Source organism: Barbatula barbatula (assembly GCF_947034865.1).
Source record: "Barbatula barbatula genome assembly, chromosome: 3".
Classification (NCBI taxonomy): domain Eukaryota; kingdom Metazoa; phylum Chordata; class Actinopteri; order Cypriniformes; family Nemacheilidae; genus Barbatula; species Barbatula barbatula.
The window spans coordinates 21,942,653-21,969,230 of NC_136764.1; the positions used below are offsets into that span (position 1 = coordinate 21,942,653).

The 26,578-nt window shown below is 35.0% G+C and overlaps 1 protein-coding gene across 1 annotated transcript; it reads right to left on the minus strand.

Moving 5' to 3' along the window:
* Positions 1 to 208: 208 nt before the first annotated feature.
* LOC306891592 (uncharacterized protein) lies at positions 209 to 25,620 on the minus strand (the record flags this gene model as incomplete). The annotated part of the gene is made up of 6 exons (XM_079451959.1): positions 209 to 699; positions 857 to 943; positions 1,169 to 1,486; positions 2,282 to 2,332; positions 25,109 to 25,402; positions 25,485 to 25,620. 6 exons carry the CDS (start codon positions 25,618 to 25,620, stop codon positions 545 to 547), a joined length of 1,041 nt encoding a protein of 346 aa, XP_079308085.1. The 3' UTR covers positions 209 to 544.
* Positions 25,621 to 26,578: the final 958 nt, after the last annotated feature.

The window sequence follows — 26,578 nt, forward strand, 5'->3', positions numbered from 1 at the left end:
TAACTAGTTTGCATAAAATTTTCACTTCAAGATAATCCCTCAAACAATTATTATTATTAACAGGTTATCGGGTTATCAAGATTATAAGGTTCATTAAGCATAATTTTTCTAAAAGTATTTTATATGATTTTATATGAAAACATAAATATATGATTATACAAAAGTGTATGTAATGTTATATATGCAATTACAAATATCAGACTTTAAGGACGTTTTGAAGATTTTATTTTGTGAGTCAGAGGAAAGTTTCTGCAGAAGGACTAAAAATAAAAAATAAAACACTGCAAACAAAAAGCAAAAACGCAGATTTTACAAGAATACATCATTTCTTTAAATCACAATGATTCATTGCCTATATTAAAGACTATGCTTATTCAAAATGACTATTTTCAAAAGCTAATGGATAAAAATAATGCAATAATGCAAGTGAACCAAATTGAAGCAAAACTCTGTAAGAAAATAATTATTAGAGAAAGATGACAAAATGTATAGAAAATAATATGCACACGAGTCAAATGTAAAACAATTTTTGCTTTATGTTTTTTCATTTACTTGGCTCCGGAGAGCTTTCATCTTTCTTCCCAGCCTTTCTCTTGAATAGAAATATACAGACAGCTGCGAAATATACTCCGTTCTTCATGAGCATTATACCATATGCATAGACAAACAGGTAGAAACTGGGTGTTTGATCCAAGCTTACTGCAATAGGAAAAAGCACATTTATTATTATTTTTTTCATTATCATTTTTATACATTTTGCACAAATCTATTTTATATTTAAGAATACGTTTTGTTTATCCTCTTCTTGGCGTATAGGCATCATGTGGACAAAATGAAGTTAGACAATCCTATTTACCTAAATTCTGTTTTGTGTTCTCGCTGGGTGGACATGTTGGATTCGGAGTATCATCCTCAGGTTTTTTCTCTGAACTTTTGACTTCGTCTGGAATATGAAAGAAAAATTTCTTAGAGACATATAGCCTATTAAACTAATGTAAATATATATATATATTTATATATAAATATATATATATTTTGTATAAATATATTTTTTAAATGTATATATATATATAGGAATGACCAAATGCAACATTTAAAAAACACATTTATACAAAAATGATTATTTTATGATAAGTAAATAATATTTAATTGTGTAAAAGTAAATTACCTGATTTGACTTTAGCTGTGTGTTTTGTGGTTTTGGTTCCCTCGTGTTCAACAATGCATTGGTAATTGTTGTTTTTCGCCGTGGCTTTATCTACTATCACCATACTTGTCACGGAAATCTCGTCCTTCTTTTCGTCCCTCTGTTCCACAACATGTTCATTTGGCACATCGGTCCAATCTCCTGACGAGCTTTTAGTCTTCCATGAGAATTTCACAATGTCAGGAAACATACCGCTGGCTTGACATAACATAGTGCTTTTTGTATCATGTTTTTCTGACGGTGAATATGCCGTTAGACGTGGCTCCCGAGCCACTTTGTCTTCAGAGAGAAAAACAGTAATATAACATCAATAAACTGTTCACCTGGAATATACCTGTAAAACAAATCTTAACGTATACAATTGCGTATTCCTAAAAAAGATTATGTCCATTTTTAGTGAGTGCGACTAATGCTTAGATTTTACATAAATAAATAAATATAAAGTCTGTGACACTGTTTCCTAACTATCAGTCGAGTTCCAGATCCATGATGTTTGATCCAGACACGTTCACTTACGTCTGAATAACGCAAAACCTACATTGACCTCACTTAAAATGGGTTGTTCGGTTGGGTAAAATAAGGATAGTTTCTAGGTTTCTTTAACCCTAAACTTTTTGGGTTTGTCCATGGACTTTAGAGTATGTGTATTCGTCATTTACGCAAGTTTGTAAACAAGACGAATGTACATTTACATACATTTTTGCATTTTTACAATATACACTATACATTTGATATGTGCATTCCCCTGCGATCGAACCCAAGTATGTCTGACTCTTTTTCCTACCGGTAACTATCAGTCGTGTTCCAGATCCAAAGCGTTTGATCCAGTCGCCCACTCAGATTCATTCTATTACAAATACTTCTGAATAACACTGAACCTGCCAATTCACTCTAAAAATAGTGCTGTTGCCTACGGATGGTTTCGACCAATGGATGGGGTAAATATGGATATTTTCTAGTTTCGTGTAAACCAACGCTTGCGTTTGTCCATATCCCAACCATCGATTTTTATTACAGTCAGGTAGACTTGGAATTTACATCATTTTATAAACAAGAAGAATGTCGGTTTCCTACCGGCAACAATCAGCCGTGTTCCAGATCCAAAATGTTTGATAAGGTAGCCCACTTCGATGAATTCCATTACAATTACTTCAATAACACAAACCCCACCATCGATCTTGGACGGTCTCGAAAGTTATACACCATTTTAACAGAATTTTCTTTACCATATAAATCCAGAATGACTGGGATTATTTAACTATTAGCTACTATCGAGGTTACTCCTATTCCCGATTGAAGCACAAATAATTTGGAAGAATAATTTCCCAAACTTGGATAAAAATGGACTAGCAGCGAACATTTATGTCGACTTTTCCTTACCTGTCACATACAGTCTGGTGCCCGAACCGAAGACTTTCCTGTAGCCCACAGTCACTTCTGCCTCAACAAAAAGGCTTCTTTTGCAGAAAGTATAGACGTTGCCCCCAGATCACACCAAAATTCCTGCATCACTTACTCTGTAACTTAAGAAAGAAAAAAAATAATTCAACCATTGTGTTTATTTTTTAAAGCGTTTTATTTGACAAATCCCAGTTGTTCGCTGCATGTGTTATCATATTGCTGCCAGTAGGGGCTGCAATAGTTTGATTCATATATTTATTAAGGCTTACAATATAAGGCAACTCTGGACGTCTACTCGGGATGACAATTAAAATGTCTGTATGACGTCGCTTTATTGCTCCTTGAACTTTCTGTCAGTCGCTTTGGATAAAAGCATCTGCTAAATGATTAAATGTAAATGGACCCATTAGTTCAGAGTATTGCAGTGTACAAGACACGCATAACAATGTTGTCACAGACCTCATGATTTCAAGTGATGGCCATCTATGCATCCATTAAACAAGTTCTCCTGTTCTCCAATTCCTCTTGATTCAAACAATTTTAGTGAATCAATTGAAGAATTCGTTTATTTTTGTTCAAGTCTGTTGTGTCAAGCATGCTTTACCACTTGTATCTTGTTGTTTTGGCGCTATAGTTCTAGCAGAATAGTCTAGTATAGTTTTATTTTGTTATATGTAAATGTGGTTTTGTGGTTATTGGTTTTTAATGATGGCAGGAAACTTGCAGTTTTTGAACAGGGTTTTAGTATTTATAATCACTGTGCTTCCTGAGACCCAACAAGCACAATAATATATTGCAGAATGCTCTTTCTTTGCACTGTCTATTTTCAAAGCCATATTTGACCCTGTCTTATCAATTTTAAATGTATTCGTATTAGCATCATTGTAAGCAGCTCCATCCTTGATTGATGCATATAAAATCCTCTTTAATGTTTCTCCCTCTTTTTGCTGATACCAGTGAATGTATCCAATGCAGTCTGATGGGAAACGGCATGCTAAAGAAACTGTCTTGGTCTCAGATTTCACCACTGACATGCTCTGTACCAGCTTCGCATTTCCATTCACTGGGAGAAAGAAAAGCACACATTACACTCAATGATTGTCAGAACCAAGACGTTTAGTGACCAGCAAGAATACTTATTTTGAATTAAACTAATTTATAATTCTTCAAAAAAAAGTATGATTTTTTAATGAAAATAGATAAATAAATACACAAACGAATAAATAATGAGTACTTACCTATATGTATATGGTAAAAAAGCAAGAGAAAGGATAACTGTAGAAGAGTCATGGTCAGAGATAAAGGGTCGGTCAAATCTTCTTGATTCTGGGGTGAGGGTGAAATTCGTTTCTGTGAGCAACAAATGGGAGGTTTATGAGTTTCCGCCCTTGTGCTCAAATTCATCATGTACTCAAAACAATATCACACTATATCAACAGGGGCTAATGATAGTCTTCCCTGTTACATTCACTTGCTTAGTCAAATTTTTGGCTTTTATGTAAAATTAAAATAAATAACAAACCCTCTATCTCTGTATATTGTTATAGCTTTTGATAAAACTAACTTGATATTAGCACCTATATTGTATTATTGCTCCCTGAACTCTCTGTAAGTAGCTTTAGATAAAAGCTTCTGCTAAATGACTAAGTGTATGTTTGTCATAATTTATGACTATTCAAATCGTTTGTCAGCCAGCACAATAATATAATATAATCACTTTTTAATAACCGTTTCCTTTGATTTTATTCTGTTTTATTTTATTTTAGGCTATGGAAATATCTACAAATATCTCTATGGAAGATATACAGAATATCTTAAGATGCATGTCTCCAAAAATACTTGACAAACAAGAAAACATTGGAAGGAACATAACATACACAAACTAAAAACAAGAACTAAGGTTACAAGTGACTAAACAACCTTAGCAAATACTTAACAAGAAATAAAAAATACAAGAAAAACAAACTAAACCTAAATATGACAAGAAGATGAATGGGTAAATGTATTTGACTTACAGTTGAATCTTTTTAATAATGGCGTTTTAATAACGAATAAGGAAAAACAACAAACTTATGTGGACGTTGGGTGTTTTTCATCATTAAATGTATTCCCTTTACTTTTAATTTGGCCACAAATGTTTCTGGACTTGTTATGATTACAATAAAGCATATGTTTTGTCAAAATACCCAAATACTGAATAATGTAGTGCTATTTTTGTGTTTTCTGTATTCCTGTTGGCCTGTAGATCAAGGGTCACCAGGAAGATATTGTTCATGACATGTGAAATACGGTAGGTACAATACTATTGTTATAGTGACTGGTATTAATAACTAATCTAAACAGTCCAAAGCATAATATGAATTAATTTATTAATTGCTTTTTGTCCTTTGTCCCTCCTGCACCTCGTTAAAATGTTTCATTATAGAGAAATAAAACCACCAAGACAAACATGTTGCTCATGGCACGCATTTTCAACAGCAAGACATATTTGTATGTTATTGTGTTCACGAATATGGCTTAACTTGATTTAAAGTATGAATAGTATCATTTCTATTTCTTCCGACCTTTTGCTTGCTTGCGTAAGAACTATTGTATGTGTTAAAAGGCATTTCCCAAGTGCTTTGTGTTACGCACATACATTTGAAGCAAAGTTTATATTTCTCTAAACTGTCATGGAGAGACTTCTACAGAGATTATAGGAAATGTTAAAGGGAAGGATTGCGTACTTCTAAAAATAGAGATTTCCCCGCTGCTGAATTCACACAGCAATCTAGCCAAATCCTTTTTGTTAATGTAGTTCCCTTGTATTTTTTTTGTCCTTCTGCTTCATACAAAACATCAGTCTTCAAAACCCAAACACACTGACCGCACTCTTCTCGTACTTTGCTTTTATTGCCTTTTCAACACTGAAGTTCTGCAGTGAATTGCATGTGTGTTGAATTGTTTTTGCATTATTTTACATTCTAAAATAGCTTTTGTGTTATATTTGATATCCATAAACCCATTCATATGTTGTTTATATATAGCTTTGTTTCAAAACTCGCTCCTGTGTTTGAATTGCATATTTTCTGTAACCATTGCTACATTAAACTGTTTGTGGTTGCTCTGTTAAGAGATTATCTGTCAGTACTGTAACAGTTTTATTCTGGTTTCCTGTTGTTAGTTTCTCGCAGGGTTTTTGAATCTGATGTATTAGTTTTGTGTCACTGTGGCTGCCATCCCAGCTTGCACAGTAATACACACCGGCATGTTCCTTCTTTATTCCATGAAGTGTTATCTGATATGAATTTTCTTTCTTCTCAGCTAGAAATTCCTTTGCTTCAATGGTGGGAGCCCCTGAGTCACTGATGTAGAGAAGTCTTTTAAGTGTGCCTCCATCTTTCTTGTGGTACCAGTGGACATAACTACTGCGCAGATCAGTTACTTCACATGTAAATGACACTGATTTCCCAGTTGACTTCACCCAGAACTTCTTACTTTGTTCTAATGTCAAACCCTCTCCACCTGTGAGTCAATAAACAGAAAATCAAGCATTTTAAACGAACAGTAACGTTCATGTTGCATTAGACTGATTCTGATGTACTTACCATAAATCATCAAGAGGACAACGGTGTACGTGAATATGAGCATCCTTTATTTAGCTATGAAAGAGTTTATATAATATGTTTTGTGAAACGTCTTGTACCTCTCCTTACACAGTTTTGCAATGAAATTGTTTTCGTGAAATTGTTCATTCACACTTTCATGATGTCATTTCCCTGGGTGGAGTTATAATAAATGCCAATGCGTGTTTAATAGCAATAAGGAGGTAAATGAGACTTCGATTTATAAAGGACCAGATTGTCACATCAGATGTTTGAACAGGATTTTCGTGAACATTCTGAAAGTAATTTACAACGCACCAACTTGGAAAGAGATGTTATGTTGTAATCCTCTTTTACAGCTCAATAGCCCCCCACGGTGCCGGATATGATCAGTGTGTCAAACAACCTTTTAGCATTTACTCTAAAGGTTATTATAAAGGTTATTGATATCACACAAACCAACAAATAAAAACTAAATAAAATGCTCTGTTATATTTTAGAGTTCGACGTTTTATTTTAGATGATAGAAATGTGTTTTTAAAGTGCACAATTTGTACCAACTCATGTTATATGATTTTTTCATGTCCACTACAATGGACAATAAAGCAACAGACATTTTGTGTATTGATGTGAAATTGTACGATTGCATAATAGAGAAAAATGGGATGAAGGTTGAACAATGTGAGCCTGAGCACACATATATGTATTTTATGTCTGATGTCTATCATTGTAATTATGTTGTAACATTCTCACACCAAGATGAAAAGACCACCCCGTAGAGACATTACCACACAATTTATATAAAATTGATCAAATCATGATTTCTATCAGGAATATTATCAATTTAATTTAATCAGAAGCTTACTATAGATTTTACACTTACAGTAAACATGTACTGTAACATTAAATCCTCTATTAAACCAATCTGTGATTTGACCATGCAGTATTTTTTTCTGTAACAGTTCCTTAACGAAAACAATAAAGCAATTTAATCCCTAAAGTAACTGAATATAGTGCTGAATCTTTGGCCGTGTTCTGTCTTTTTGTTCTTTTGTTTCTCAGCTTTTTGGCTGTTTCACCTGCAGGTGTGTGATGATAGTTGTTGGTTGACTCCTGAAAAACATTAAAATCAATGTTTTGCTTCACGACCACATAAAAAAAGAGCTTGTGAGTAAAAGATATGGTTTCTTCAGCTTTTGTTAGTTTTTTTGTTAAGTTTTTATACTCACTGTGTTGAGTGAGTAAGACCAGCAAGCACAGTAATAAACTGCTGAACGATCTTTTTTAAGTTTGGTGATTTTCAAAACAAAGTGATTTGATGCTTTCTTTTCTGATTATCTATTCAAAGCCAGTGTCATTCTTCGTGTCTCCATTTCTAATATCCGAGTACAACATTCTCTTGGGGGTTTCTCCATCTTTTAGCTGATACCAGTGGATGTAGCTCCAGCAGTCTGAAGGGAAAAATTGTCTATAATGGCTTATCTTCCCCTTTGGTCAATGAGCTTTTTTCTGTTGCAGCTCACAACAGAAGTCCCACCTTTCACTTAAACTCAAGACAATAATGCCTGAAGGCAATGATTCTGTGTGTGGGGGTGTTTTTTTCTAGCATAATTTGAGATTAACAAACATTATATATGATACTTTATCTGTCAGGTTTTATTATTTGTGAGAAATATGTACTTATTTGTCACCTTAGGGAGGGCTTTTTTACCCTGTCCACCTTTACCCTCACCCTGTCTACCTGTGATTCAATAAACAGAAAATCAAATCATTTTAAATAAGCAGATGCATTGATATAATATTAACCTGATTCTGAAGGTATTAACATAAATCATCAAGAGGATAACAGCAAAGACGATTATGAGAATCTTTCGTTTAGTTATGAAAGAGGTTTTATAGTTTTTCTTTTGTGTGCATTTGCACTTTGCTGATGTCATTTCTGAGCTGCAGTTACTGTATAATAATTGCTAATGCATTTACCATACTGTGTGTGATATTACTAGAAGTCAGCTGTAAAAATCTGATTTTTACACAAATTTGTTGAATTGAAAAAGTTTGCACCACTTATACTGGATATGACTGGCATGTCAGTCACACTTTGTAGAAAGAAATATTGCACTTTTGTAACAGTGGCATTTACTTTAAATGTCATTTAGCTCAAAATTAACAAAAAATTATATATATATATATATATTAAACCAATTTTAAACCAATTATATACATATATAAACTGTATATATTTATAAAGCTTTATTCACACAATCTGAATTACGAAATTTGTCAGTTATACTATAGTATGCCATCTGTTCGGGGGTCTTTTTCCTATGGCTTGAGATGCTCAGAAAGGCTCCAGCCAACTCGTGATCCTGCAGATGAATTTTGAATGGATGGATAGATATATGACCCATGATGTGGGATATGTATGATATACATTTTACAATAAGGATTATTAGAGGCTGTTGCATTGGGCTAATAATGAAAAACACAGTTTTCTGTCTTTTTTTCATAGCCAGGACAGTTCTCACACTGGGGAACAATGGATTCTCCTAAACAAAGAAGTCATTAATACATTTATTTAATATAATTCATGTGTATTTATATGTATTTATTAGTACTTTCATTTAAACAACAACACACACCGATGGGAGGTATATATTGACCCTATGTTAAAGTTTCTTTATGGAACCATTCTTCCATGGTATCGTGTCACCACAATTCTTTATTTTTAAGAGTGCAGCTGCAGCATTTATATTTCATGACCATCAACCTATAATGACCTAATTTTGCATTGGGAATACCTGTGTAAAATGTATATTTTTTATTACTGTAACAAAAATTGCTGCACTAAATTATTTTGTGGTTGCTTTAGCTTTTGATAACAGTTTGTTGGTTTCCTGTTGTTAGTTTCTCTCAGGGTTTTTGTATCTGATGTATTAGTTTTGTCTCACTGTGGCTGCCATCCCAGCATGCACAGTAATACACACCGGCATGTTCCTTCTTTGTTCCATGAAGTGTTATCTCATATGAATTTCCTTTTTTCTCAGCTACATAATCTTTTGCTTCACTTGTGACTTCCCCGGTCTTACTGATGTAGAGAAGTCTTTTAAATGTCCCACCATCTTTCTTGTGGTACCAGTGGACATAACTCGGGCTCCCACTAGTAACCTCACATTTGAAGGTCGCAGTTTTTGTTTCTGACTTTATCCAGAACTTCCGGTCCTGTTTTAATGTCAAACCTTCAACACCTGTGATTCAATAAAAAGAAAATCAGTCATTTTCAATAAACAGTCACATTCATGTTACATTAGCTTGAGTCTGAAGTACTTACCGTATATCATCAAAAGGAGAACAGCCGACTCGATTGTTAGCATCTTTCACTTAGTTATTTAAGAGCATATGCAGTATATGCTTTATGAATTTTCTTTACTCCTTCCTTTTTTTTCAATGATTTCTTAAATTGTTCATTTGCTCATTGCTGACGTCATTTCCTGAGGTGGAGTTAAACTAAACACCAATGGCTTTTCCATAAGTTTGTTATAATTTGTTCTTGTATCAAGAAGTAAACCGTAAAATAGACACATTTTTACCACACTTGAATGTGACAGTATATCAGATGTGTGGACTGCATTCTCTTAAACAAACTGTAAGTAATTTACAAACTTGTGAATTATTTTCAGCTCAATAGCACCACTCACTGCTGCAAATCTGCTCAAACTTTATATAACTAACTTTTCTTATGATAGTATTTTCTGAAAATGTCTTTAAGAGCAAACAAATGAAAAAGTAAATAGAAATGGCCTTTTGCATTGCTGTTCTGGAAGCGCTGACACTGTTCAGGAACTTTGTCCAAAATTCTTAAATGTTTAATGTGGGTAAATACATATGATAATCAGCTTTAAAGGATCTATAAAATCTAATTCATACAATCTAAATCATAATATCTGTCAGTTAATGTGCAGTACGTGAGTACATTTTGTCACTGTGGTTGCTTGTGTCCCAGTAGGCACAGTAATAAACTGCAGCATGACTCAGTTGCGTGTTGCTTATTTTCAGATTATAAAGCTGTGTTTTATCCACAGTGAAGTCATTTGCTTGGGGATTGTTGGTGTCGTGCGTGACAATACCAGTTGCACTGATATAGAGCAGTCTTGACAGGGTTTCACCCTCTCTCTTTTGGTACCAGTGGACATTGTTCCAAGACTGCAAACCATTCACTTTGCAGGGAAAGTATGATGTTTTTCCCACTGCCTTAACCAAAAATTGTTGATCTTGTCGTAAAGTCACTCCCAGGACAGCTGCTTAAGAAATGTCAAGACAATTGTATCAATAAATAAAACAATATTTTAGTGTTAAATGTGACTTGTTATCTTATTTGTCGTTTTTGATGAAAGTGTGTACTAAAGGAATAAATGTATATGTAGATTCAAATATCATACCTCATTGTGTAATGGTAAAATGGTTAAAATGTCAAATGTGAATGTACCTGTGATCTCTGAGAGGAAGAAAATATAAATGTATGCCAACATCGCTCCTCCGGTTAATGTTTGAGATGTGAAGCTCTATTTTGTTCTTACAGTACACAGCCTTGTATGGGATTACAATTTTCTGATGTCATTTCCTGAGATCTACTTACCCTCATAACCACATGTGCGTTATATATATGTGACCCTGGACAACAAAACCAGTCTCATGGGTAAATTTTTCGAAATTTCGATTTTTACATCAACTGAAAGCTGAATAGTTAAGCTTTTTATTGATATATGGGTTGTAAGATGGGACAATATCTGGTGGAGATACCACTCCCACTAATGTTTCCCAATTTTAATCATAACATTTCTAAATAAACTTCACTGTAATTCGAAATGACCTTTGAGATGCATATTTGTTCCTTTCGAGTTTTTGCACATTTTGAACATATACTGCACTGTTATAAACTACCTATGGTAAACTACCTGTATCATATGGTTATATCAGCATATAGAATACACGTGATCATAGGCATGTCTATCTAATAACGTTTAATACGAGGATACTTTAATTGACATTTCAAAACAGTTTTTAAATACACGCGATTCTTTAAACAACAGCATTACAATTCATAAATGTCACAAATCTCCTCTTGCGGGACTGCTGATGTCTCGCCATATAAAACCCTTTTGTTGATGTCAACAGGTTTTTGTCAAGATTTCCTCTCTCTGTTAACACTGTGGTTGTCTGAACTCCAGAGCGCACAGTAATACATCCCCGCATCATCAGTCTTGAGGGGTGAGATGGTCAGGGTCACTAGACCTCGGTTTACAATTGCTGATCCAGTGAATCTGCGATCAAAACCGGCATCGTTTTTGGCTTTTGAGTCTCCTGCCCCAAAATGCATGATCCTCTCGAGACCTCCTTCAGATTTAGTTCTGTACACGTGGATGGCATTCGACTGAAGAGTCGACATTTCCATAGTGCATTTCATCCTGGCTGTTCTACCCGCGGGTTGTAGGATTTGAGGATCGGGATGCGTGATCTGATTCATACATTCATCTACAAAAATAAGAGATACAGCGTCAACATTTGCAGTTTGTGTAGGGCTTGCACACAATCTGAACGGAACAATGAAGGGACTAAAATCTCACCTATTAATACAAATAACAGCCAAAATATAAGCATCCCAGGCATTGTGACACTGTGTCGTTCAGAAAATTATTAATGAACCACATCATCCAATCTGATGGTTTTGACCATGGGGCTGTGCTATGGCTTGTGACGTCATGGCCGCCAGAGGGATTTTCACGATGATCGCTTAATCATTTCTGTTATTTCATTAAATTATTTGGTCAATTTCATATACATAACAGTCAAATGAGTAACCGTATTATAGGGTCTCTATGGCTTTTTACGTTTATTGACTGCAGGCCTATGGTTGATAAAAAATGTAGTAACTTTAGAAACAGATTAAAAGGTTGTCTTTATCTACATTTATTTTTATTTCTATTTATTTATCTTTTAAACCCTATGTTATGCTGAAAACGTTTTAGTATTTAGGCCCAATTGTTGTAATGTCAATGTGTTTCCCAAGTTTGTAATAAAAAAAGAAACCCAAAGACGATAATAACATATAAAATAAACATTCAAATTCAGATCAAATTCAACCTACAAAATTGAGAGTTACATGCTAACTCCAAAATGAGATTACTCCGTTTTATAACTTTTTCAGGAATGTTTTTATGACGTTATAATGTTTTTATTGTGTTTTATTCTGTTCGTAGCTTATAACGGCTTAAAACAAAACAACCCAAATGCAGTTTCAGTGATATTAATTGTAATGCACAATAAAATAACACGTTTTCGAAAAAGTCTAAAAACTCTTTAAATGTTTACTGTTTTAATAATTAAAACCAAATCATTTTTGTGAAACTGTTCTTATAAAATGTAGCCTAAGAAATACGGTTGCTTTATAGTTAATGGAATGTCACTAGTTTATAAACATTTTAACATTATTATTTATATTAGTTTATAACATTATATCGCTTTCTAAATCTGAGACGATTAGGCTATATACATTTAGTTTTAATTAAATTTAATTGAAACATTAAATTTAATAACATAATTTAATAGCATTAGCATTTAATATAATAACACGCTGCTTGTGTAATAGCCTATCTGAAACTGTCTCCCCCTTGCGGTGCAAAAAACACAAAACAATGCACTTGTCAAACAATGTTTTGTCTTTAGAGAGGATAAATAAAATCATATGATATAATATAACTATGTAACCGTTCTTATACAACATATAATTTGGTCAAATTATGCTGAATGATCTATTTTGAGTTTGGTGATTTTCAAAATAAAGTGATTTGCAACAAGCATTATTCTTTGTGTCTCCATTACTGATACCTGAGTACAGACTTCTCTTGAAGGTTTCTCCATCTTCCTGCTGATACCAGTGGATGTAGCTCCAGCAGTCTGAAGGGGAAAGCAGTCTGTAACGGCAAACTTCTCTTCTTCTTTGGTCCGTGAGATATTGTTTTGTACCTCAAAGGCATCAGCCTCTTTAAAACCAAATAACAGAAACAATATGATGGAACATTAGGCACGGTGTAATGGTAAACATTTTTTTTTGTGGTTATATCTATTTGTATTAAAAAGGACGGAGTGATACAGCCACATATTAGAATGTTTACCTTTGCTTATCAGAAAAATAGAAACAAATAACTGCATAGTAATAAAGAGAGTCTTGAGCTTTGTGTCATTTTTCTTATTGGAAAGAAATCGATTTCTATGTTTAATAAATTGTAGTGTAGTTGAGTTCCCTCGAAGATTATATTACATAACAAGATGTAGCAGACAGTTCTACTATGGGGGGAATGCAACGCCCAGACCTCTGTAGTTAACAAATGTCCCACCTTTCAGTAAAATCTACCATCAATCCCTAAAGACTGATGATGTGTCGGGGGGTACACTGGGGTTAAGAAACAGAATTTATGTCACAGATTCGCTTAATAGGACTAGGTGTTATAATCCAACTATTTCAGCACAGTTTCATTACCCAATAGGATATTTCCCACGCCTCATGCATGACAGGGGGAACAGTCAAGAATATGAATAGAGGAAAGCAGGTCTGAGGTTTCACTGGGTTCTTCTGTGTTTGGGGGATATGATTATAGAATGCCCTTTGTATGGTTTCCATTGATGGGATGCATTTACATTTACATTAGTCATTTAGCAGACGCTTTTATCCAAAGCGACTTACAGATGAGGAAACATTGGAAGCAATTATAACAACATAGGCAACAAAATACATAAGTGCATCAAATCCAGTCCATTAAAGCCTAGCACAGTATACAAGAAGCTAAGAATAGTGAGGTAAGTATTTTTTATTTTTATTTATAAATTTTTTTGAATGAGAAGAAAGAAAGGGGAAAGAATTAAGATATATCAATCAGCGATGTGTTTAAAGGAAGAGATGCGTTTTCAGGTGTTTTTTAAAGATGGCAACCGAGTCTGCTGATCTTGTAGCAGCATGTAGATCATTCCACCAATGTGGAACAGATCCAGAGAAGGTACGCGAGAGTGATTTTTTTCCTTTTTAGGAACTAGTCGTTGTTCCTTTGCAGACCGCAGGGATCTGGCAGGAACATAGGTCTGTATTAGTGAGTGAAGATATGATGGTGCAGACCCGGTGGTGGTCTTGTAGGCCAGGAGCATAGCTTTGAACTTAATGCGGGCGGCAACAGGGAGCCAGTGTAACCTTCACGAAGAGTGGAGTTACATGCACTCTCTTCGGTTCATTGAAGACCACTCTTGCCGTAGTAATCTGGATCCTCTGGAGAGGTTTGATTGTGTAAGCAGGAAGTCTAGAAGCGCATTGCAATAGTCCAGTTTGGACAAGACAAGAGCCTGGACTAGGACTTGCGTAGAGTGCTCTGATAGGAAAGGTCTAATTTTCCTGATGTTGTAGAGGATGAATCTACAGGATCGGTTGGTGATGGCATCATGACTTGTGAGGTTAAGCCGATCATCGATATATATAGTTGATGTCAGGTTTAATTGTTGGTGGGAAACATGTTGTTTTATTGTGATGATAGGAAACTTTTTGTGAGCTTGTATTGTGATTCATGATACAAATGTGACATACCATGAAACAATATAATCAGTATTCAGGTAAAAGGCAATTCAGTTAACTATTGTCAAACACTACTATGACTATAACTGGAAAACCTGTACAAAGCAATGTATCTGGACATCTGCAGCTAATTTCTAATGTAGATCCCAAACTGACTACAGTGTTTCAAAATGTTTAGTCTTTGAAACTGCTGAAATATGCTCATTATTGTTTTCTGTCTCCTGTAGGCCAGTTTTTGTTCTCTCTGTTAGGCCCGTAATAGGAATTCGCGCAGCATAAAGAAAAAATAAAAGTGACTTCCTTTACAGTATAAAATAACTTTCCCTAAGAGTTCATGAACATCAATCTAAATCATCTAAATCTTATGTTCCTATCACTTTGAAAACATGCTTCTGTGTATATTCAACTGTTTGTGGTTGCTCTGTTCATAGATGATCTGTAATTACAGTTTTATTCTGGCTTCCTGTTGTTAGCTTCTCTCAGGGTTTTTGTATCTGATGTAATAGTTTTGTCTCACTGTGGCTGCTATCCCAGTATGCACAGTAATACACACCGGCATGTTCCTTCTTTATTACATTAAGTTTTATGTCATACGAATTTCCATTTTTCTCTGCTACAAATTCTTGTGCTTCAATTGTGGGAGACCCAGATTCACTGATGTAGAGAAGTCTTTTAAACGTGCCTCCGTCTTTCTTGTGGTACCAGTGCACATAATTATAATTTTCCAGACCTGTCACCTCACATTTAAAGAACACAGTTTTCCCTATTGGTTTTATCCAGAACTTCTGGTTTTGTTTTACTGTCACACTGTCCGCACCTGTGATACAACAAACAGAAAATCAGTTGTATTAAATGAGCAGATACATTCATGTTACATTAGACTGATTCTGGTGCACTTACCATAAATCATCAAGAGGAGAACAGTGTATGCGAACATGACCATCTTTCATTTAGTTAAGTAAGAGCGTTTACAGTATGCTTTATAAAAAGTCTTGTACTCCTCCTTAGACTGTTTTGCACAGTATGCAAATTGTTCATTTATACTTTTCTGACGTCATTTCCTGAGGTGGAGTTACTATATAATAAATGCTGATGCCTTTTCTTTATTTAGGTGATATTATGTATAGTAAATGTTATGCTTAATGTCACACTTTGATCTATGTGTCAAATAAACCATAACGCAACTGCTGGGTTGTTTCCACTTATGGTTGGGTAAAGACTTGCTTGACTGAAGATTGTACTGGATGAATGGATGAATGGATGAATAATGACTCTGATGTAAAACTCAAAAAATATTGATTGTATAGAGAATCAAATAACTGGATGTGTGATGAACACGTGTGCTTTAGTTGTTTTAACATCATCTTGAGATGCGTTTGCGGTTATTTACAGTATTAATTGTCATATTTCCACAACATTTCATGACCATCAATATAATCCTGTGTTCACTTTGGGTTGAATTACATTCATTTGTTTAGTAACCATCTGTAACACTAAACTGTTTGTGGTTGTTTTGCTCAGACATTATCTCTTAATAACAGTTTGATTCTGGCTTCCTGTTAGTTTCTCTCAGGGTTTTTGTATCTGATGTATTAGTTTTGTGTCACTGTGGCTGCCCTCCCAGCTTGCACAGTAATACACACCGGCATGTTCCTTCTTTATTCCATGAAGTGTTATCTGATATGAATTTTCTTTCTTCTCAGCTAGAAATTCCTTTGCTTCAATGGTGGGAACCCCTGAGTCACTGATGTAGAGAAGTCTTTTAAGTGTGCCTCCATCTTTCTTGTGGTACCAGTGGACATAACTACTGCGCAGATCAGTTACTTCACATGTAAATGACACTGATTTCCCAGTTGACTTCACCCAGAACTTCTTACTTTGTTCTAATGTCAAACCCTCTCCACCTGTGATTCAATAAACAGAAAATCAAGCATTTTAAACGAACAGTAACGTTCATGTTGCATTAGACTGATTCTGATGTACTTACCATAAATCATCATGAGGATAACAGCCGATATGATTGTGAACATCTTTCACTCATGTAAGAGGGAATTCGGTATATGCGTCATGAAATGTCTTGTACTCCACCTCACACAGTTTGGCAACGATTTCTGAAAGTGTTCATTTACACTTTGCAGACGTCATTTCCTGAGGTGGCGTTATAATAAATGCCAATGCCTTTTCCATATTCTATGTGATATTATTTGTACTTACACAGAGATCAATTATACCTTTTAATACATACTTTAATACAAAAAGAAACCCACATTTAACTGCCTGAACTGGATTGATTTACAAATAATGTAAGTAATTTACACATTTGTGGTTTTTATCACATGTAAAAACATGATTCTTCTAACAGTATTTACTAAAAAGTTAATAAAATAAACTAATGAAAATGGCCTTTTGCATTGCTGCAAAGGAACTTTAACCTAAATTATTAAAGGTTTAAACTGTAAATACGTAAGAAAAACTTTGAAAACTTAAGGGTCATATCTAAGTCCAAAAATCGAAATCATAATATCTGTCAGTTAATGTTCAGTGTGTGAATACACCAAAATAGTTTTTCTTGTTGTAATCAATTAAAAAATATGTTAAAGTAAAAATTATTATCTTATTTGTAAGTGGCTTTGGATGAAAGTGTGTCAAATGTAAATGTACATGGGATCTCTGAGAGGAGGACAATTTAAAGTATGCAAACATCATTTACCTGTTTGAAAAAGATGTTTGAGATGTGAAGCTCTATTTTATTCTTACAGTAAACAGCCTCATAAAGCATTCAAATAGCTCCTAATGTATTTCCTGAATAAAATAAAGGTGCTTTAAAGGTTCTTTGCAGCGATGCCATATAGAAGAACAATTTTTGGTTCCACAAAGAAACATTCATTCGAAGGTCTTCAAAGAACCATATCTTTCTTGCTTTTTAAAATCTGAAGAACCTTTTTTGGTTTAGCACATGCAGGGACGTGCACAGGAATTTTGAGGGGCAGTTGCTCTGACCAGAAAAAAGGGCAACCCCCCCCCCCAAAAAAAAACCTCACAGGCTATATGAAGGACTGAGAATAAAAGGGTCTTTATTAAAATATATATATAAAGAAGTAGAACACTGAAATGCAGCACTCAATCACCTTTACTAGTACTAATAATAACACAGAAATACATAACTCCCTGAATTATCTCTCCCTCTCCTGAATCCGCCTCTTTTCAGTGGCCATCTTGGCTTAAACAATACCCAAAATAGTGAAAGGATTTAGGCATTTAACCATTTAGAATAAAATAATTAATGTGATGCATTGCTTCCATCAATCATTCTTCTTGCTAAAATGAAATGTGAGAAACTAACTATCAGAAGAGACGTAGCTTAGTTTGCCTAATGCCTACCTACCAAAAAAATAGTAGCAGGCTGCTTGTCTGCAAGCTATCTGTCTTATTATTTAGGCTAAACGTGGCAAACTCAGCCTGGATTTATGAAGTTTTTAATTCATTTCATAAAACTTGATGATGCTGATCGTTTGTTTGGTATACATCACAAAATCACCTTTTCTGACAACGTAATGGTGGCCATTTCCATAACACCAAAAAGGAGGACACTCAGCATTTAGTGAGGCAAGAATAATTGCATAGGACTCTGGTGTCCTTGCAACTACAATACCATCATGATACAGTGATTCTGAAACAGCCTACTCTGTTTTTTCAAAAATTGTCTGGCAATGAGTATTTGACCTAAGCTTAAGGGAAGATGTACCTGCAGCTCGTCGGTTACTTTTGTTTTTCTGTGCTGGCATGTCGCAGGTCCATTGACTACAAACGTCCACTTCACAACGACATCCATGAAAAGTGTCTCTACTGCCTTTTTATATAAAGTTGTGCTCTTCTGTCCATTCCGGACAAAATGATGTCTGACGTTTCAGCAAGTTACCGTTATGATGTGAGGAAGCCAGCACGTGGACTCCACTTCCACGTCGTGGAGGCTTGTTTACGTTATTAACCAATGATATATCAGGTATTTATTTGACACCTCTTTCAGCCAATCATTTGTTTGACCGGAGATCTTACGGCGTCAGACGCTATGCTGCTGCGTCCCAATAATGTTCTAAAGCGGTTTTGTTTAGGCCGATTCAGCACAACTCCAAAAAGAAGGACAAATTAGTGTCCGGTTTGAGGCTGCCACTTACGCATGACAGGGGGCTTAAAATCCGGACCGTCCGGCCGAAATCCAGACGTATGGCATTGAGTCGTATCACCCGATAACCGCGACAATCTCCTTCTAGGGCCGCTCATGCAGGTGCCGGTCACGTGCAGCGCTGCAGCCATGTAAACAGAGTTCGCCCTTCCCCTTCTGACTTTCACTTTCGTTGCCCGAATACGGAGGTGAATGGGACTTTTCGCGGTTTTTTATCGAGACGTATGTGAAATTCTGCATCCATTGTATGATTTATTTATTTATTTTCCACCTCGGAAGGGCAAAGTGAGTCGAGAAGGGCATATGGGCAACCTGAGCAACCACCCTTTGCACGTCCCTGCACATGGTTATCATTTATCGGTGCTCATCCTGGACCTTACCGGGGGCAGCATTTTGAAGAACCCAATATTTGAAGCCTCCTGGTGCCCCCTAATGGTGGCTGGGGTTTATTACAATAATTTTGATATAGCCTACTTGTATATAGTAATTAAGTTGCCTACACTGGGGTTAATATAGAGCTAAATAATCATGTAAGAATTTACCAAGTTGGTTTTAAAAGCTTATTTACTGTGAGTTTTACGGTTAACGGAAATGTTTAACAATACAATTGATGGATAATGTGCAAGCAGAAAATTGCGTTTTCCATTTAGTGTAGTAAACAGGTTAAGGTTTCATTATACAAATTTAATTTTCCTCTTCTTGAGGGTTTGCAAATGCCTCTCCAATAAAATAAAACCTTATTACTGATGTCAACAGGTTTTTGTCAAGATTTCCTCTCTCTCTTAACACTGTGGTTGTCTGAACTCCAGAGCGCACAGTAATACATCCCCGCATCTTCAAGCTCGGCTGAGAAGGAGAGTGTCACTTGATTTTCACCTTTAGTTCCACGGAATCTATCGAAATTTGCGTCTTTTTTGGGTGTTTTGGATCCTGAATCGAAATACATGATCCTCTCGAGAGCTCCCTCTGATTTAGCTCTGTAAAAGTGGACAGCATAGGACGTGTCCACATTGCATTTTATCATAGCCAGTCTACCCTTCAGTTTTATGATCTGACGATTAGGATGCGTGATCTCTTGGTTCATACATTCATCTATAAAAATAAGAGATACAGCACAACAATTTTGTACAAAGCGAATTTCATCCGAACAATGACAGTAAAGGGAATACTGCAATCTCACCTATTAATATAATTAAGAGCCAACATATCACCATCCCAGACATTATGACGCCCGACCCTGTGTCGTTCACTAACTTGATCAGTTGTGAACAACATCAGCCGATCTCGTGTTATTGATCATGGGGCTGTGCTGGGGCTTGTGACGTCATCGCCATTAGAGGGCGCTTTCACACTGATCACTGAATAATGTGAGTATGTGTTATATATTGGGTCTCAGGATTTATATGGTCATTTTCATATACATAAAAGTAAACGGAGAACAAATATATTTAAAGGTGTTTATGGATGAATTTGACATGCCAAATGACTGAAAAAAATTATTTAGGAGAAAAGTTAAAAGTCTTTTTTAAGACAGTTTTTTTCTAGAACTTTTTGTATTTTTATTGCAAGTATGGGCCTGATAACTGAAGGTACTCTCACTGCTTATTTTATATTATAAACAACATTTACTGTAAAATACGGAAGCACCGTCCTAAATCCTATCGGCACAGAATTTATGTCAGGTTCAATTGTTTGTGGTAAATGTGTTGTTTTATATTGACTGTAGTTGTTTTCTTTTTGCCTTTGCATGGATTTATTGACACGGAAGGACGGGAACCTTTATGGGAGAGAGAAGGGTGAACGCGAGTTTTGAAATGACCAAGAGCCATACATGGGGAAAAGACCAACATGTCAGAGTGCAACCCATTGTTGGTTGTAACACAAATGATTTTGAAGACATTATATGTATGAAGATACTTGGTCTTGTGTGAGTAAAATATGGTATTTTCCTGCTGCCCCGAAACCCCCTATACTTTCTATCCAAAGCAATTCATGTTGGTATTCTCAGCTATTCACAAACTGTTGTGTTTCAATATGTTTAGTCTGAAATGAAGACGGATGCCCTTTATTATGTATCTACAAAATTCTATTATCATTCCCTCTGTAGGCCTGTAATAGGAATTCATGCACAAAGTCAAGATTTCAGATCAATATGTTTGTTACTTTCTTTAGGTTCTTTAACATCTTTGACTTTCCAAACCCAATCATCAGTCATCAAACCATACCGATGTTCACTGCTCATAAATGCTATTATAGTTATTGTATAACTGCTGCAGTATCTGTCATTACTTTAATAATTCTGGTTTCCTGTTGTTAGTTTTGTTATTGTTATATCAGATGTTTAAACTTTTGTGAATAATTTGTAAATCTGCAAACTTAGCACCACTTACTGGATATGATCGTCGTGTCAAACAAACTAGCACTTTTGTTTCATAGCATTTATTCGAAAGGTCATTGAGATTAAACAAACAAGTAAAAAAAGCAAGAAGCTTAAATTGTCATAGGCTGTAGCAGGGTGCAGTATACTACATGCATATGGAAAATGAGCTTTGAGAATCCTAAAGGTCATATCGTATACTGTTATATAATGTCAAGAAAGTTACTTTGACTAGTCTGTTATTTTTGCTTATTTCTAACCCAGTGTATCAAATGTAACGGATTGGTTGCTAGATTGTTTGTAATTTATGTTTTAGTAATGGCTTATACGGCATTTGGCAAGATGCACAGTCATTCTTATTCATGCATGGGTGTGGCTACCCGTGGAAGGAGGAGTGATGATACAATACATTTGCGCGCATGTGCTGATGTAGGATGAAATTGGCAAGTCCATAGGTGAGTTTACTTTTGGTCAGGCACAAGAGAGGCTAATGGTTGGGTTGAGTTAGTTCAAGGACACCACAAGGTATAAAAGACAGAGGAACTGACAGCCACCCCGTATACTGCAGACCATCCGTATAACCCGACGCTAGAAGCCCAGCTAAAGATAAGAAGCCCAGAAGCTGAATACACCTTTCTTTGAAACCGTAGTTATTGTATTTAATGTTTCATTTTGTTGAATATTACTTATAAAAGTTTGTTATAAAAAGAAAATAAAAGTTTGTTATAAAAAGAAAAGAAAATGTAATTGATTACAAAACTCCCTACCTAGGTCTTCATTTGGTGTTTGTAAGAGTCAGGTATTAGAAATACTTACAATTTAAGTTGGACTTGACTTACTTTACCTAACATGAGAATAATAAATAATAAGGTTAAAGGCAAAAGTACACATCTATAAAACCATGCTGTACCTGTATCCACATGATAAAACTAAATATACCATCTAGATGACAAAATACAGTATATTAATGAATGTATAATAGTATGCCATCTTCTCAAAGTGTCGTCTGTCATGGCTTTAGATATTGAGAAAAGCGCCTGATATACAGTTCACAATCACAGTATGATTGTATTATTATTAGAGGTTAGAGAGTGTTGCCTTTCTGTGTTTACTGGAGGTCAGGGAGGATGAAGAATTCATTAACTAATAAGATGAAAACACTGAGGGAAATGTTTTTGGTCTTTTTCAAGAGAAGAAAATACATTCATGGTCAGGAAAGAGTTCACACAAACTATAGAGACAGAAGTTACAGATGAACTCTTATTGGTTACATTCATTTAAACAAACAACACACGCTTAAGGAAATGATGACTCTATAATGATGATACTGGTATTTTTATTTGATTTGGGATAATGGAATAAACACACCTGTAATTGTCAAACCCAACGACAGTCCTCGTGATGTCCTTCCACATTCGTTTACAGTATTCATTGTCATATTTCCACAACATTACATGAACATCAACCATGTTCACTTTGTTTTTAGAAAACATGCTTTTGTTCTGGGTTGAATTATACACATATATTTTGTCACATCTGTTACTGTTTGTGGTTGTTTTGCTCAGACATTATCTCTTAATAACAGTTTGATTCTGGCTTCCTGTTGTTAGTTTCTCTTAAGGTTTTTGTATCTGATGTATTAGTTTTGTGTCACTGTGGCTGCCATCGTATTTCCAGCTTGCACAGTAATACACACCGGCATGTTCCTTCTTTATTCCATGAAGTGTTATCTGATATGAATTTTCTTTCTTCTCAGCTAGAAATTCCTTTGCTTCAATGGTGGGAACCCCTGAGTCACTGATGTAGAGAAGTCTTTTAAGTGTGCCTCCATCTTTCTTGTGGTACCAGTGGACATAACCACCCCTGTCCAGATCAGTTACTTTACATATAAATGACACTGATTTCCCAGTTGACTTCACCCAGAACTTCTTACTTTGTTCAAATGTCAAACCTTCTCCACCTGTGATTTATGTTAGTAAAAGTCTGTCATTCTAAATGAACAGTTGCATTCATGACATTAGATTTATTATGAAGTACTTACCATAAATCAATGAAAATAGAACAGCCCACACGATTGCAAACATCTTTCCTTTAGCTATGTAAGATATACAATATGACATACTTGTACATGGTTTAGCAATTGATGAATTTTTTTGCTGATGTCATTTCCTGAGGTGGAGTTATAATGCCTTCTCTGCAGCGTGTACAATTGTTTGTTCTTAAACAGAGAAAGTTCGCAGTAAAACAACTAAAAAGGATTGAAAGGATTTAGCCTTTTTCACCACACTTGACTGTTTTATCAGACATGTCTGAACTGGATTCATTCTCTTGAGCAAATCTTGAGTAATTTACAAGGTTTTTTTGTCAGCTCAACGGCACCTCTCACTGCTGAAAACGGTTCATAATCTGCGTGGCAAACAAACTTATTGTCAAACAAACTAAATATTGTTATATGATTGTTAGTACTGAGGAGGTCTTTTAAGAATAAACAAATAGCCAGTTAAATTGCTGTTCTGGAACTGTGCAGAGACTTTATTAAAGGTTTGAAATGGGTAAATTCATTATATAAATGTAATCTTTAAAGATTTACATGGGTCATGTCTATATCCAAGTTATACAATCTACTCCATACAAACTCAATCATAATATCTGTAAGTTAATGTATGGTATTTGAGTTTTTTTCACTTTGGTTGCTTGAGTCCCAGTAGGCACAGTAATAAACTGCAGCATGAATCAGTTGCGTGTTGCTTATTTTCAGATTATAAAGCTGTGTTTTATCCACAGTGAAGTCATTTGCTTGGGGATTGTTGGTGTCGTGCGTGACAATAACAGTTGCACTGATATGAAGCAGTCTTGACAGGGTTTCACCCTCTCTCTTTTGGTACCAGTGGACATTGTTCCAATGTAAATTGATCATAGGGAAAGTATGATGTTTTTCCCGCTGCTGTAACCAAAACCTGACAAGTCTTGTTGTAAAGTCAGTCCCAGGACAGCTGCTTTAATAAAAGCGTCAAGATGATTAAATCATTTGCAAGATTTGTAAAACTGAAAAATATGACATATTTTTTTACTGTACCCCACTTTTGGTAAATGTATAAAATAATTTGATAAATGTTTAAATGTCAAATGTAAATGTACCTGGGATTTCTAAGAGGAGGACAATATAAATATTAGCACACATGATTTATCTGGTTAAATGAGATGTGAAGCTCTGCCTTCTATTGGATTCAAATTTCCTGATGTCAGACATCGACTGACCCTCATAACCACATGTTTAGCACAAATATATAGTTTTAAATGTATATTTTTATAATCGAATCGTCACATTTTTAAATGACCTTCTGTACTTTTACGTAATGGTCATATCTGGACTTATTTATAACTTATTTAATTATTTTTTTTGTTTTATTTTACTACGGGGTGCTAATATTAAATGCACTATGTGGCTACTACTGTTCTTTTGACACTTGCAGGCTGTGGTATGCCTACACAGACAAAATACATAAATTCAGATGTATAAAATTGTTGAATAATGTGCTGTAAGAAAATTCATTTTTTCATTCTTACAGTGTGTATCTGCAAGGTTTCCTTTTAGACATATGTTCATATTTCAAGTTCAAGTTTTTAAGTCCCTTAAACAACAGCATTACAACTCAAAAATGCCTCCCCTTGAGGGGCTGCTGATATAAAACCTTATTACTGATGTCAACAGGTTTTTGTCAAGATTTCCTCTCTCTCTTAACACTGTGGTTGTCTGAACTCCAGAGCGCACAGTAATACATCCCCGCATCATCAAGCGTGGCTGAGAAGGAGAGTGTCACTTGATTTCCAGATTTTGATCCACTAAATCTGTCGAACTTGGCCTCTTTATTTGGTGTGTCGGAATCGAAATACATGATCCTCTCGAGAGCTCCCTCTGATTTAGCTCTGTACACGTGGATAACGGACGTATCCACATTGCATCTTATCCTAGCTGTTCTACCCTTCTGTCTTATGATCTGACGTTCAGGATGCGTGATCTGTTGGTTCATACATTCATCTATAAAAAAAAGAGATACAGCGTCAACATGTGTACACAGCAAATTGTAACAATGTCAGTACTGGGAATACTGCAAACTCACCTATTAATACAAATAAGATCCAAGAAATCAACATGCCAGGCATTGTGACATGAAACCATGTGTCGTTCAGTAACTTGATCAATTGTGAACAGCAGCCGATGGTATTGATCTTGGGACCGCGTGCTTGTGACGTCATCACCACAAGAGTGTTTTTCACAATGATCACTGAATAGTATTAAAACAAAGCTTATAAGCTTTTCAATGTACTTCAGTTGTAATTTATTTTTATTTTTTGTGTGATGCCTATTTTTATACTGGTTTGTGTTTTATGAAAAAAAACGTGAAAATGGGGTACGAAAGAGTTTTACGTCTTTGTTTTACAGTGTGGTATTCTTCTTTCTTTCTTTCTTTCTTTCTTTCTTTCTTTCTTTCTTTCTTTCTTTCTTTCTTTCTTTCTTTCTTTCTTTCTTTCTTTCTTTCTTTCTTTCTTTCTTTCTTTCTTTCTTTCTTTCTTTCTTTCTTTCTTTCTTTCTTTCTTTCTTTCTTTCTTTCTTTCTTTCTTTCTTTCTTTCTTTCTTTCTTTCTTTCTTTCTTTCTTTCTTTCTTTCTTTCTTTGATTACGGAATAATAGTTTAGTTACTCTATGAATTTATATTTTGTTTAGTTCAAATCAGCTTTATATGTCTATGATCACATCTATTTATCGGACATATCTGTCTTTAAATTCGAACACCTGGATAATGCCTTCTATTTTATTTAGTAAGTCGTGTATTTGTTTATCTTAAACTTGTTTGTGTGGAAAACATGCAACATTTGCAAATACATTATTCATGTTTTATCTTTTAAAACCTAATAACATTGTTTTTGTGAATTGTAATTTTTGTGTTTAGAAAATATAGGCACTTGACTTTGATACTTCATGCAATGCAACAAAACAGCAAGCATTCAAAACATTTTTAATGGGATTTGATCGTCCTAAAACGTATAGGCCTACTTAACTTTTCTTTCTCTAAAATACTGAAAATATGATACATGTGCACGCGTTTGTAACGTTCTTGTAAACCTTTTGTGAATGCAATAAACTACACACTGCTGCAGCTGGAACAATAAAGCCGAGTCACAAAACAAGACAAATGTCTCCCTCTTGCGAGACT